Source organism: Rhinatrema bivittatum, chromosome 10, assembly GCF_901001135.1.
Source record: "Rhinatrema bivittatum chromosome 10, aRhiBiv1.1, whole genome shotgun sequence".
NCBI lineage: Eukaryota > Metazoa > Chordata > Amphibia > Gymnophiona > Rhinatrematidae > Rhinatrema > Rhinatrema bivittatum.
Window position 1 is genome coordinate 69,523,691 of NC_042624.1, and position 15,690 is coordinate 69,539,380.

The 15,690-nt window shown below is 43.0% G+C and overlaps 1 protein-coding gene across 2 annotated transcripts in view; it reads right to left on the bottom strand.

The window, feature by feature from the left end:
* PAPPA2 (pappalysin 2) overlaps nucleotides 1–15,690 on the bottom strand; it is a 459,501-nt gene that overhangs the window by 58,200 nt on the left and 385,611 nt on the right. For both annotated transcript variants that reach the window (XM_029618757.1, XM_029618758.1), the window contains one exon: nucleotides 7,599–7,670. In XM_029618757.1, coding sequence (XP_029474617.1) covers nucleotides 7,599–7,670 — 72 coding nt within the window. The remainder of the gene's footprint in view (nucleotides 1–7,598; nucleotides 7,671–15,690) is intronic.

Sequence of the window (15,690 nt, forward strand, 5' to 3'; positions counted from 1 at the left end):
GTTGGACTCTATACCCTCCTGGACATAAAGTGCCACACCCCCACCAAGTTGATCCTATCATTGCGATATAATTTGTACCCTGATATAGCACTGTCCCATTGGTTATCCACCTTCCACCAAGTCTCTGTGATGCCAATTATGTCAATTTCATCATTTGCTGCTATACACTCTAATTCTCCCATCTTACTTCTTAGACTTCTGGCATTGGCATACAGACATTTCAAAGTGTGGTTTTTGCTTGTTTTAACAACCTGCTTTTCAGTTGTTTGGGATAATTCGGAACTCATTAGCTTTGGTGATTTTTTACATATAGGCATAATGAACTATTATTTATTTATTTATTTTATTTGGAGTTTCTTCTATACCGATAGCCGTTTGCACATCGTATCGGTTTACATAAAACTAAGAACTGTTGGGCATGGCCCTTACATAGAACAATAGCAAAACAATGAAACATATATACAAGGGATAAATATTTAATGGAACCTCTCTGTTGGGATGCCCTAACTCTCCTGTTTCATTAGTATCCTTCAAGGATACATTTCTCTGAACCATGCACGGCTGAGTGACTGTCGGCTTTCCCCATTGTTCTAGTTTAAAAGCTGCTCTATCTCCTTTTTGAAAGTTAGTGCCAGCAGCTTGTTTCCACTCTGGTTAAGGTGGAGCCCATCCTTTCGGAAAAGTCTCCCCTTTCCCCAAAAGTTTCCCCAGTTCCTTACAAAGCTGAATCCCTCTTCCCTGCACCATCGTCTCATCCACGCATTGAAACTCTGGAGCTCGCTCTGCCTCTGGGGACCTGCACGTGGAACAGGAAGCATTTCAGAGAATGCCACTCTGGAGGTTCTGGATTTCAGCTTCCTACCTAATATCCTAAATTTGGCTTCCAGAACCTCTCTCCCACATTTTCCTATGTCGTTGGTGCCCACATGTACCACGACAACCGGTTGCTCCCCAGCACTGTCTATAATCCTATCTAGGTGACGCGTGAGGTCTGCCACCTTCGCACCAGGCAGGCAAGTTACCAGGCGGTCCTCACGTCCACCAGCCACCCTGCTATCTACATTTCTAATAATCGAATCACCAACTATGATGGCCGGCCTAACCCTTCCCTCCTAGGCAGTAGCCCTGGGAGATTTGTCCTCAGTGCGAGAGGACAATATATCACCTGGAGAGCAGGTCCTTTCTACAGGATCACTTCCTGCTACACCAGGGTGATGTTCTCCTATTGGGAGACCTTTCTGATCCAAGGCAGCACTGGGGCTACCAGAATGGATTTTGGGACATGGCTACTATGTCCCTGAAGGTCTCGTCAATGTACCTCTCTGTCTCCCTCAGCTCCTCCAAGTCTGCTACTCTAGCCTCCAGAGATCGGGCTTGTTCTCAGCTTTTTATGACCATATTAATTTTCAAAAGGGCCCCCTCTCCCTCCAGAATCCACTCTTCAGTTTTTCAAGCTATTCTGCATTCATTCAGAGTGGGGCTTACAATGGATTCCTATTAAGAATGTGTGAGCATAGACAAATTTGGCTCATGAACAAATCAACAAATGTTTTATGGAAAATCCAGGGATCATTGATTCCACCATTAACCAAACAATGCAATAATCTGTGGCAAAATCTGGCACAGCTGCAGAATAATCTGATTTTTTTTCTTCTATTTTTTACCCTTAAATTGTGGCAAATCCAGAAGATTTCCATGCATGAAAATCTAGGCAGGATTTACCTACTTCTCTGCAGCTAATTTACTTGCACAGCTCTAATTCTGATCAGGACAGGTGCAACCACCTTGAAACAGACAGGGAGTAGCAGTGTGATAGGTAGAGATGTGAAAACAATTTGAGGCCAAATTCAAACAATGTGTTTCAGCTCAGTTTGCTTTGGAGGGAGTTTTTAGATTTTCCCTCCAGCTCTGCTAGGAAAAGTCATTAGCTCTGAACTGACAGATTTGGGTCAGTTTGAGAGAAATTCCCAAAATTTGGTAACAAATTGTTAAATTTCAGTTCAGATTTTTCAAGAAATTCCAAAGTGGATCTGCCAATTCACAGAACCTTTGAACTTTTTCTGAATTTGTTGAATTATTCTACAAATCCGACTTTTGAAAAAGTTCATGTGTCTCTAGTGTAAACGTCATGGTATTATCAATTGACCAAATCATACGTTGTTGCTCTCAGACATGTCATTTATGACGCTTTAGAGTAGGTGGGGATTAAATTGAGAATGATCACATATGTAAATGTTTAAAGAAGAACTTAAGTTATGTATGTTGTTGTTGATTGCCTAGTCTTAAGTAGTGTAAATGGGCAAAAAATATCTACACCAGTACAGACTTAAAAGATTGAGAAATGTACTCCATAGTCCAGAACACTAGGGAAAGGAAAAGCTGATCAGAAGATTTAGAGAATTGTAAATTGGTGGGTTGAATTGAGGAGAGAGAGAGGGAACACTTTATCTAATTGGGTAATGCTGAGAGAGATCAGGCAGTTTCTCACAACACAATCTATCTAAGAAAAAGAATCTGAAGAAAGTGGCAGAATGAGATGAGGGGAAGGGTGGGCAACTCAAGATGGCCATGATTCTCCAATGCCCCATAGGGGTTAAGCAGGCATCAGAGACTCTAATCTGCTTCAAACTGGTACATTCTAAAGGTTACCCCAGCTACTAATGAATATCTATCTGAAGCCTAGGCTAGACTTGGGTTAACAAGTCCTCCGATTGAGGAAACACCTTTCTAAAACAGAGATGTTTAGGGAGCAGATAATAAAATGCACATCTTTAGATATTTATTTCTTTAAGTACATTTTTCAGCTGCTCCAGTATATGCCATTGAATTGTCAAGAGTTGTTACCTGCACTAAGTGCCCTTAACGTGGGTAAAGAAGCTTTTGAAAATTGCTAAGATAGTATGTGACATTTTCAATTTTCTTTGAAAATTATGCTGTTTGTGTACAGTGTGCACTGCAGGCTGTTTGAAAATTGTCCTCTTTAAGCCTTAGTCACTGATCTTTCTTGCTCTCTCGCTGCTGCAACCTTTGTAGACCATTCTGTGCCTTGCATTCCTTTCCCTGCCTATTTTTTAGATTTCAAGTCCATTGAGTTCAATCTTTACAACCTTTATCACTAGTTTGTCTTTTTGTTCTTTGTCACATTGTGAATTTAATTTTAGTTGATGCTTGCTTTTATGTGTTATCTGTATCTACTCAACACTGAGCATGTTAATGGTGCTTTATAAATCAAAGGTGGGCGGGGGTCTTCATGAATCTCTAACTTTGAGCAATTTAATCCTCTATTGGTCATTATTTTCCACTATTAAGCTTATTAGTCCATGATTTTAATAATTTTAACATGACAGGACTGGATTAAGGGTTTTTTGGTCCCCTGCCAAGGAAAAAGAAAGTCCCCATCTAAACTATATAAAAACATGTTTTTTCCTCTTGCTCATTCTATATAAAGCTCCCCATCCACCAAGAGACAGAGAGAAAGAAAAATTCCACATGCTACTGCTACCCTTTTCCAGCCCTTCTTATCTCCCTCTGTCCATTTATTTACCCACACCCACACCCACCCCCTTACTCATTCCTAGATGATGGTGGGCAGCTCCTCTCCCTCTCTTGGGGTCCAGAGCGGCACTCCACTTTAGTTTAGTTCCTTTCTCTCTGCACTCAGGTTCTAACTCTGTTTTTTAGATCCCAATTCTCCATCACCCTCCCCCCCCCCCACCCTGTTCTCCATCAATCCTGCCTCCTTTTCTTAGCTCTCAGAATCATCTTCTATGTTTACCAAACTTAGCAGCAATTGCAATATACTTCATGGGCACACTAATCCGGAGCAATGCCAAATGGCTTCTTGACAATACCTCTTCTTCCTCTTCTCAATATACCTCCTGTCCTTTTAAACAGGAAGCATGTGCCATGGGGAAATGAGGGGGAGAGGTGGCAAAAGGGACACTTAACATTGCTTTGTATTTACTACTACTGCTACTGCACATTTGTATAGCACTGTAAGGTAGGCTGAGAGCTGTACAGACGCACATAAAAAACAGCCTCTTCTCCATGCTTACAATCTCCTGAAGACAAACAGAACAGGCAAATACATGTTTGGAAGAGGCAGTGATAAGATTTAAAGTCTGAAAGGTAGTAGTGTTTAATTGAAGACAGGGCCCACTTTATCTAATTGGCAGATCTGTTAGAAGCAGAACAATCTATACTGTACAAGGGAAGCAGGAAATGGGGTGGGTGGGTGAGGGGCAGGATGAGAGGGATAACAAATCTCTTCATCAGCTGCCTCCAGTGCTCTAGCAAATGGATCTATATCAGCAGCCACCTGAAACAGATTTTTTTTTGTCAAAATCACAGCAGCACATTATAAAGACAAAAATATGTTGCTGTCTTATCTGAACAGTAGCAAGCTGAAGCTCCAGTGAATACACTGGCTTGTGTCAATAGATGTGGCCACTATGAAAAAAGAATTCACATGCTAAACTGAAAATCAAACTCATCAGCATGTCAATGTAGCTTAATATGCTTCTCTGCAATCCTACACAAACTACTAGAATAAAATATCAAATGAAAATCCTGTTATGCCAGCAGATACAACAGCCATATTAGACAATGGCATGCAATATCCTTCTCTGAAAAGGCAAGATAATTTGTTTATAAGCAGAAAAGCTTCTGTAGCCATCCTTAGCCATCAGTAAGTCTATTTAATCGTAGTTTCACAGAACTCTACACAGGTGTCATGAAGAGAGAAGTGAGCAAGAAGTCCATTAACATATTAAAGTCTGCATAACTAGTCAAGTTAACAAATAGATGAAGTTAGGGGAATGCTGCAGAGGACAAATGGGACAGCTCATCTTTTGGGTGCTTCTTCCCCAAAAAATTGGAGCAATACTCTACTCATTAGCATTTCAAGCTAGCTTAATTCGCTTCTCTGTGGTCCTCTCCATCTCTGCTGCTCTTTCCTTCTTGCCTGATATACAAGGACCTGGGGCTTCTATTAGCCAGAAGACCAGACAGGTAAACTGGAAAGTATGAAGGAGAATAAATGGACTCTCCTGTCTCAGAGGCAACTTCTCTTTCCTTCTTTCTCCTTTTGTGGGCAAGCCTCCTTCAGCCAAAGACTCCCAGCTTGTCCTCAAAGGCCATGAGCGCCAGTTCCACTATGCTTCAAAAAGTACAACCTTCATGTATTTTATTTAGGCCATGTCTAAAAGGCATGAGGTTTAATGATATATTATATTAACTATTTGTTTGGCTATTTCAGGCTACTGTGGTTGGCTGTAAGAGAGTGCATTTCGGATGTCTTGGACCACTGTAATTGCATCACATACATTTGACAAAGTCCCTCCTGAGAGATTTCTTGGGAAATTAGAAAGTCATGGGATGGCGGCAGTGACCTGTTTTAGACTGCGAACTGTTTAAAAGATTGAAAACAGAAACAGAGTAGGGTTAAATGGTAAATTTTCCCAATGGAGATAGGTGAATACAGGCGTGCTCCAGGAATCTGTTTTGGGACCACTGCTTTTTAATATATTTATAAATGACCTGGAAATGAGAACAATGAGTGGGGTGATCAGATTTGCCGATGACAAAAAATTATTCAAAGTTGTTAAATCACAAGAGGATTGTGAGAACCTTGCAAAACTAGGAGACTGGGTATGCAAATGACAAATGAAATTTAATGTGGACAAGTACAAAGTGATGCACTTAGGGAAAATTAACCCAAATTATAGCTACATAATGCAAGGTTCCTCATTAGGAGTCACCATTCAGGAAAAGGATCTAGGTATCCTTGTTGATAACATGTTGAAATCTTCTGCTCAGTGTGCAGAAGCAGCCAAGAAAGCAAATTAGAACAATTAAGGATTATTAGGAAAAGAATGGAAAATAAAACAGAGAATATCTAATTCCTCTGTATTGCTCCATGGTGCAACCTCATCTTAAGCATTGTGTGCAGTTCTGCTCACCACATCTCAAAAAAGAATTAGAAAAGATATAGAGAAGGGCAATCAAAATGATAAGGGACTGGAAGGATTACCCTATGAGGAAAGGCTAAAGAGGTTAGGGCTCTTCAGCTTGGAGAAAAGACAGCTGAGGGGAGATGTGATAGAGGTCTATAAAATAATTAGTGGAGTGAAACAAGTAAATGTTAATTGGTTGTTTACAGTTTCAAAGAGTACAAAGACTAGAGACACACAATGAAGTTTCTAGGTGATACATTTAAACTAATAAGAGAAAATGTTTTTTTACTTAATGTATAATTAAGCTCTGGAATTCGTTACCAGAGGATGTGGTGAAAGCTGTTAGTGTAGCTTAATTTAAAAAAAAGATTTGGACAAGTTCCTTGAGGAAAAATCCATAAACCATTATTAAAGTGGACTTCCAGAAATGTGCTTATCCCTGGGATAAGCAGCATGGATTCTATCTATCCCCTTGGGATCTTGCTAAGTGACCTAGATTGGCCATAGTTGGAAACAGGATAGTGATCTTGATGGATCTTTGGTCTGACCCAGTCTTATGTTATATGTTCTTATGAGTCATGTCTGTGTAGATATGCTTAGCCAGAGATGACCATTTTAAGTCCTTGCCTATTTCTGGCTCTGCTTATAAGCAAAAGGATAACTGAAGTGCTGGATACATAAGCTTTCTTCAGCAGCAGACCAGAAGGGTAAGAGAATATTTAGGTCCTACTGACAGAACCCAAAGGGAGTTTCCTCACAGCTCACTTGGAAGAGCTATCAACGTAGCTTATAAGGGATTGTAGCTTTAATCACAGTGACAACAGTTGTACAGAGAATCATTGTCCTTATTGTAAATCAACACTAGAGGATAAAAACAGATTTCCACAGCTCAACAAGTTAATTCCCAGATATTTTCCTAGTTTATAAGTAAAGTGCAAACTCTGCTTAAAGTGGATATTTTCCCAGATTTTAATGGGCATTGCTACTTTTGTTTGGAGAGATTGGGGGAATTCACAGCTGGTGGGGAAGAACTGGAAAATAAACCACAGGCACAGAGATGCTACAAAGTTTGATTTCATGCACCAAAATCCATCCCAGTGTGTGAGCTCTCTAGACAAACTCTCTCATTTTCCACTGTCAGTTAAGCTCTCTAAGCTTCAACTACCCATGTTCTCATTGTTCACAAGCCTTAAACTGGTTAAAATTAATACAGTTCCTGATATCTGATGCAGACCTATGCATGCACGGTGCACACACACAGAGGCAAATATTCCCAAAGCCTGAGGAATTATATATTAAGCAACAATCAAGCAGACCCTTAGACTGACTGAACATTCCACGCACTCGTAGAACATGCATTATGCTCACTCTCACAGGTAATACAACTGCATCAGATGGCTTTACTCAGTCAGGGAGCAGGAATAATTTCAATGGTGTGCCTGGAGGATTCTTTCGTGGACGATTGGTAACATCCCAGAAGACGACAGCTAGAACTGCAGGGTTCACTTGGCTTGCACACCAGCCCTTTTAGCTGCAGCCTAAGGCAGCACATACCCACTTACAGTAAGCAAAGAAGCAGAGTTGCTCAGGATTTTGGGCAACGCCTGGTTATGGGCGCGCATCTGCTGCCGGCGCACGGCTTACCTCGCAGGATTGGATGCAGTGGAGATTCTCTGGCTCGGGATGCCACCGCAGCATACCAGTACACACAATACTCTAAAGTGGGGCAGAAGGGGAGAAGCTGTCAGAATTCATGGTGTTACTTCATTTCGCAGAGGCAGAAAGTTTCATTGGAATCAATTTTAAAACCACCACCGCGTGGCATCTGCTAAGGAAATGCATTTCTAATTCTGCTAGGTCTTTCAGATCTGTTATGTATTAAACGTGTAGACCGCCTTACTAGAAACAATCACAAGGTGATTTACAATATTCAGCTGAACAATAACATTGGTGACGGCATCAAATGCGGAGGAGTATCCTAGTGGTCAGAGCAGCAGGCTGTAAAACTGGGAGGCTAGAGTTCAAACACCACTTCTCCCACTGCTACCCCTTGTGGCTTGGGTAGGTTATTCATCCTCCATTGCCTCAGATACCACCTTAGGTTGCAAGCCCTCTGGGGATTGGGAAAATACCTATTGTACTTGAATACAACTCGCCTTGAGCTACCAATGAAAGGGTTGAGAGAAATCTAAATTATTAAACGCAATGCTAATCCTTAAAAGTCCTCCCACATCCCCTCATCCTTATATCTCCCCTTCTATAGTAATAACCCCTCTTCCTCCTCCTACCTTCTTTTCTTCCCCCACAATAAACAAAGCTTAACGTTCAGAAACCACATCCTCTCAGCACTATCCTCCACCAGGTATGGCCTTCAAAAGGCCACTCCCTATCCATTCAGTTAAACTCACTTATACAAAATCAGCTGGACCCCTTAAAACATCCGGCTATTCACCAGTCATTTAAAAGAACTTGTTGCAGAACAACAAAACAAACTAGCAATTGTGCCTGTGCATCCTTCTTCAGAAAACTGAGCCAGTATTTGCACAGCCTGCCAGCTCCTGGCTAGGCTCACTGCAAACATCAGTGCACAAGCAGGGCAGTGCAGACAGCATCCATAGTACTGGTCTTGCAGATTGCTGGTTTTGTAGCTGAGCTTTCGAGACCATGCAGGCCCTGTCTTCAGATGACATCACATAATTATCTCTGTCGGTCCAGTGAAATGTATCACCCCCCCCCCCCTGCATGGAAACTGCACAAATAGGCCAGAGAATGCTGAACACACAAAACAGTCAGTTGTGCCTGTCTCCCTCACTAGCAGATCGTTTTCTTCATGGTTGTCTTCTGACCTGCTTGTGGGGGTAAGGTTGTAACATTGCATGTAAGTTGGCCAGCAGGTGTGCACACATCCCCATGTGCTTTGACAATCATTCCAGCAAAACTTAGCTGTTCAAGTTGCACCTGCTAAAACCTCTGCACAAATCTTTAATGAAAATGTATGCATGGATTTATAAAAATCCAAACACATGCCCATATGTCCCAATCCCTCTCCAACTCTGCTCCAGGACCACCATCGCTGAGAATCTGGGCAACGTAGGCAGAAAAAGGGCATACCTGTGTGAGTTTACCTGCGCAGCAGGTGCACAGTTTTTTGCACAGTTTTTAAAAAGCCCATTTCTGCTGGTAAAACTGTTTTGCCTGCAACGCAACGTGATTTTAAAAACTGTCCTCCGTATGTGCACTACAGATTTATTTTCAGATGAGACAATGAAATAAAAAGGAAGAGAAACAGGAAGGAAATGTTGAATTTTACCATGTAGAACTTTTCTAAAAAATTCTAATTGCTTTGCAAACGCTCAGATGTATTATTACTGTTCCACTTTATGTGTGATTGTGCTTAATAGTAATGGTGCTGTAGTTCTAGTTAAGCAACAGTTAAGTGTGACTTGAGATACTATGGAATGGATAGGAAGGGCTACAAGTTCCCACTGCACCTTGAAGGGTTCAGAATCCCAGTGGAGAGAAACAATGACAAAGCCGGCGCAATGAGAATGGAAAACACTAACCAGGGAGGCTGTTTGGAGTGGTTATATCAGCAGCAGAGTAGTGCAGGACCCCATGGCACAAGAGTTACCAAAATGCTTTGCAAAAGATTTAGGTGTTGAGGCATGTTTCAAATCGGAAATAGTAAAATGAAGGATGATGTTACGACTCCCATGGGAGATAAAAATAAGAGAATAGTAATTTTCCCTCCCACAGTGGAGCTAAGCAAAGAGAGGAAGGTAGCTCTGACTCACCTCTGCCATGAGATAGGGTGAATAAAAGCCTCCTAATTGTGTGGGCTATTAACCCCTTGTGCGCTGGGTTTGGGAGGGGTGGAGGGAAGGGTGCTAGTAGAACATTTATGGTGGATCCACCTTCTGCTTGTCCCAAATTTGTGAATAAATATTATTACACTGCCCTCAAAAGCCTTAAATATTCCCAAATAAACCCATTTCCAACAGTAGATATTTGGGAAAACTCACTCTTCATCAAGAAATCTTAAAAACGTATCTTTTCAGTCAGGCTTTCAAAGATCTAATAACAAGCGATCCTGGCAGTTAATCAGCCATCAGTTCCCTTTAGCACAAGTCTTTGTCAATGTTTTCTTGATACCATTTAATATGTATGTACTGACTTTTATTGTGAAATTTTATGGATGTTTTTATGTTCCCCACTCCGAATTTTGGAGGGTGTGGGCTCTAAGCGATTCAAATAAATAATAAATAAATAAATAAATAAATTAATTAATAAATGAATGAATGTGGACGCCCAAAACTACAGGAGGAAAACAAGCCCTGTACATTTCTTGCCCACTTCCTTTTTCTTTATCCTTGTCCGCACAATCCCCAGGACTTAGTCCCTCAAAACTTCTCTCCTTGAATCGCTTGATAATTTCCTAGCTTTTCCCTTCCAAATTCAAACCTATGCAAAATTCTACCATTTATAATATTTTGAAAATCCATATCTACTAACAAATCTCTAGCCCACATCCCTCACTCTTTTGGGCCCTAGTTACAGAAACTTCCTTGTAAGCCTCTGTCTCTCCCATCCCTGACCATTGCAGGCCAGAATGATAACGGTTAGAATCATCCTTCCAATCTAACGCTTTCTTGGGTTCTTCTACTGGCACTCTCTTTCACGGTTTATTCAAATCCCTCTCTTTGCTTCAAAACTCTGCGGGCCACGGTCTCACACCATATTTTCAAAGATCCCTTTCCTGAGATGTTGCTCAACATTCTTAAAGTGACAGCGCTGCTCTCTGTCCTAGAGATCAAGGCACTCGCCTACTGAGAAGATGCAGGGTGAACACTTTTGGCTACGTAGGCATCCAACAAGCTCACTAAGCACACACGTTCCCTGTCCCATCATGCATACCTGATGCTCACCTGCTCTCTCAGACTCACATCCTACCTGCAACCACACAGTATATATGCAAAGCTCAGTCTCACATTCTTACCAGGGGAATCTAATAAAAATAGAGACAGGACAGCAAAGATACTAAACGTCATAAAAATGGTACTTTTTTTGTTTTGAAAGGATTTCTGATTTTTACATATTTTTTTTTCTGCTCCTTCTAAAGGGGATGAGAGGAGATGGAATGGCAGCTTCCAAGAGGGGGTCGGGTGCCTCCTCTTGCTCTGGGGCTGTAACTCCTTCCTTTATCTGCTCCTGCCAGTAAAGAAGCAGAATGTCATAGCCAACGTGAAAGAGAAACAAATCGGAGAAAGGGTACATTGGCTTTGTAGCACAATCAGGCAGGCTTCCAGCAACTTCAATCACTTCTGCTGCTCCTTCCCCCAAACCAGTGATCTATACCCTCCCTCCCCATGGACCAATGATCCTTTCTATCTCCTCTCCCCCCCCCCTCCCCCTCCAGGCCAGCGATGTTTTCTGTCCCTCCATCTTGGACCTGCAATTACTTCCACCATCACTCCTTCTCTCTAGGCCAGTGATTCCTTCCACAGTCCCTTGCTCCCTTCATCCTTCTTTCAACAGCCCCACACTGCACCCTGTGGCTCTGCTGGCTCTCGCAGCCATAGGTGGAGTGAGTATGGAGACTGAGCAAGCACCTTCATGGTATCAGGGTGTTTCTCTCCTCTTTCAGCTTCTGTGCAGGAAGAGGGGCCTGGCTACTCACATAATCTGCAGCCGCTAGAGCCATGTGTTTCAGAGGAGGGTGGCAGGAATTACTGGTCTATGGAAGGGATTGGAGGCCTGCAGTCCAGCCATACCCAGTCTGCTACAGGCTTGGCCCGCCACTGCTGAAGCATGTATCAGAGATACTCTCCGTCGATGTATTCAAATTAAATGTGGTCAGAGAATTGTAATTATAGAAAGAGTCTACCCATGCAAGTTTAATTTAAATCCACCATACATGATACATGCATGTGGATGAACACACAGGCATACCAAAAACGTAGGTGCATTTTTCTGATGTAATGGCCAATTACGCAAGTTGGGGGGGGGGGGGGGATGCATGCACTGGTGGCAATCTAGACTACAAGGCTCATGCTCAGGCGGAAAAAGAAGAGGCGAGAAAGTAACATGCAGGGGAGAAACATATCAACTTTTAAAAAGAATGGAAATGTAGAATGTGCAGAAGGAAAAGTACATACAAAGTAATAAAGGACAGCTTGCAGCCATGTGACAAACGCCACTCAGTGTCCAGAGACAGAAATCAAATAATGGCACAGTACCGTTCACCAGTGACAGAGACACAAGCTATGAGGATGTACTGTGCAAGAGCTGGTCTAAACGGCACACATGAAGACATCAGAACACATCACCTGCTCTATTGCCAAGCGAGATAAATACACCTGAGGCATACAAGCTGTTCAGGGAGATACATGTAAAGGGAAAGGCTCATGGGGAGGCTGTCCTGTACCAGCCACCTCTGACCTTCATCCCCTTGTATGTCTCTGGGCCTTCTGGGAGCTACTGAGCCAGCCTTGCGTCCACATATTGACCCTCTCAGAAACCCAGAGGGACGGTACCTGCTCTGAGCCCCAGATCAAAAGCATGGTCTGGAAAATAGAAGAAACAAGAGCACACATATTAGTTCACAGCCTAGAAAAGCTCTGACCAAGCTCCCAATCCACGGTAACTGGTCATTCTCACTCCAGCAGCACACACTGGACCCCTCAAAGTGTGAAAATCCCACACCTCACACACACACACACTGAGATGCTGGAAATAAGGATACTTACTGGTGATGGCAGGACCCACCCACCCCCTGCCAGGAGTAGTCATGGGAGGTTCCAACAATGGTCCAGAAGGACCAGCTGGAGGAAAGGGAGTGGGGCAGTAGCTGCAGTAGCAGGGGTGACACCTGCCAAAGTTGCCGTTCCTGGGTCTTATTTAGGCAATGAGCATGAGCACATATTGGATAGCTCTTAATAGTAAAGTCGAGCACTGTTTATTCGACGTTCTATTAATCAGAAAATTATTATCTGGAAAAAAATAGTGGTTCCCAGGCCTTTGATGTATTTGATGGAATTTGCACACTGCACAGACAACCATAAGCCGCAACTTTTTGCAGCCGACGCAGCCACAGCAAATCAACAATTATCCCTTCTTGTTCACAGCGTTTCTGGCAGTGTACAATGCAGAAAAAAAAGGGGCCCAAGGGCCTGGATTTCCTGCAAGTTGTTTGTGTGCAGACAGAGCCATTGCACATCAACATCTTTTTTTTTCCCTCTCCTGTTCACAATGATTCTGGCAGCGGTGAGCCTGGTAGAAAGGAAGCCAAACCCTTGAGCTCTGAGTTTGGAAAATCAGAGATCAGTCCAGGAGTGGAAAGGTATGTGCTATCCATTCGGCAGATAGCGAAGCTGCTTAGTAAAGATCCAGACTCTGTCTTTTACGTGTGCCCTGCTTTTCCACCTTTCTTCGCCCAGTGACTCCAAGCGTAAAGACAGTCTCTGTTTTCTATCATGCCAGCTCACAGACTGTGCTGTAATGTAGCTGGTATGATTTAAAGGGCTTGGAAAGTCCCTTTCTCCAGAGACTGTCAACATAAATCCTCCTGCTACGAATGTGTGCAGCACCTACCATCACCCAGTGACTATGCCAACACTCATCATCGAGACCATAGCATCAACTTGCTTTAAGCAAGCCCCCACTGTGCTACCTCACAGACTGAAGCCCCCCCCCCCCCCCCCCCCCCCCCGGATCACTGAAGACATTTAGAGCCTGAGACCACCTGCACTGTCCTCTTCTGTCTCCGAGGTTTCTGCTCCTGGAAGGCTTTTTATCATCCTTGGTCTAAACAAAGCCGGGTGACTTGGAGTCCTCACACATGGGCTAGTCCTCGTCATTTCAAATGGGCTTTTAGACACTCCATACCTGCAGCTTCTCAGCAGTTTCATATTTTTTTAACACATTTCTTAAGTAAATTTTTAAACATATATTGAAAAATACAGACAAAAAGAGACAAACCAAAAACAAAACAAAGGAGTCATTACCATATATATAATATGTATACCATAGATGCAGTGTCCACATCCCAATCCAAGGATAGTATGTTCTCCCATCTCAACCTCCCATTAAGCAATCAGATCCAGTTTACATCTTCTAATCAAATAAACAATTTTCTCTTTTGGAAGAATATCTAGAATATCAATAAGCCAGACTTCTTTAGTGGGCTCCTTCCAGTATATGGCAGTTCTTTGTTCAGCCCAGGCTAAAAATCACACCCACATTTTTAGCCAAGCTTCCCAGCTTCCTAGCTGACTGGAATAAGACTTGAACACTGCTGACAGAAAACCAAGACCCCAGTGGATAGAGACAACAGGCAGAAGATACCAGACTAGGGGTGTGCATTCGGATTGACCGCATTAGTAAAACGCTACTCATATTTTTTTTTAACTTAAAAAATTGATTCGACATAAACGATCGGATTTCCCACATATCGAACATAGATATGTTCGATATGTGGGAAATCGCGATTGTTGAGCCAAAATAAAAATATAAACCCCCTCACCCTCCTTAATCCCCCCCCCCCCGACTTACCACAACTCGCTGGTGATGGAGCGAGGAGTGAGGACGCCATTTCTGCAATCCTTGGCGAGAAGCATGTGACGTCGGCGGCACGTCGAGTGACGCCGGCGTCACGTGATTCCCGGCGAGTTCGCGCCGGACAGCTCGTTCGGCCCAAAAAGAACTTTTGGCCAGCTTGGGGGGGCCTCCTGACCTCCTGACCTCCTGACCCCCCCAAGCTGGCCAAAAGTTCTTTTTGGGCCGAACGAGCCGTCCGGCGCGAACTCGCAGGGAATCACGTGACGCCGGCGTCACTCGACAGTGACGTCGGCGCCACATGCTTCTCGCCAAGGATTGCAGAAATGACGTCCTCACTCCTCGCTCGATCACCAGGGAGTTGTGGTAAGTCTGGGGGGGGATTAAGGAGGGTGAGGGGGTTTAAAATTTTTTTTTGCACATATGTACATATACCCAACTCATTGGATTTTTTTTATGTCCATATTGGCCGCAAGTGGGACCCCCTTTCGGACATAAGAAATATGAACATAAAATTTTGCTCTGCACATCCCTGTACCAGACATGTTACCACAAAGCAATCAGATAGTCTAAGAGAAACTATTTTTCCACTGCAATCTCTCAAGCTAAAAACTCACCCATGAAACCCTTTTGTACATCTTCAAACTCACATGCACTGCTTCACCTCTACCATCCTCTCTTAGCAAGTCAACCCACTGCAACAAACTTGCTGAATTCTTTACCAATAAGATCATCAACATCAGTTCTGAATTCAATAACATCACTGTATACATCACACTAGATATAGAATTCACCTCGCCCATGCAATCCCTTGCCACTTTCCACTCCCTTACTCTGTAACAAGTAGATGCTCCATTTTTTGACATCAAACCCTCAACCTATCTGAATGATCCATGCCCAAACTGGCTCATCAAGCAGGCCAAATCAGGTCTCCTCTCCTGGCTTCGAAACATCATAAACTCCTCTATCTCAGAGGGTCACCGAATCTGGACCCTAATGATTTTAGTAACTACAGGCCTGTCTCAAATATTCCTTTCCTCAGTAAAACAATTGAAAAAGCAGTTCTGAATCAGCTCGATGAGCTCCTCCATGCCACAAACTTTCTAGATACCTTCCAGTCTGGTTTCAGACTGTCTTACAGTTCTGAAACAGCTCTAATTTGCCTGGTGGAAGATCTTTGCCT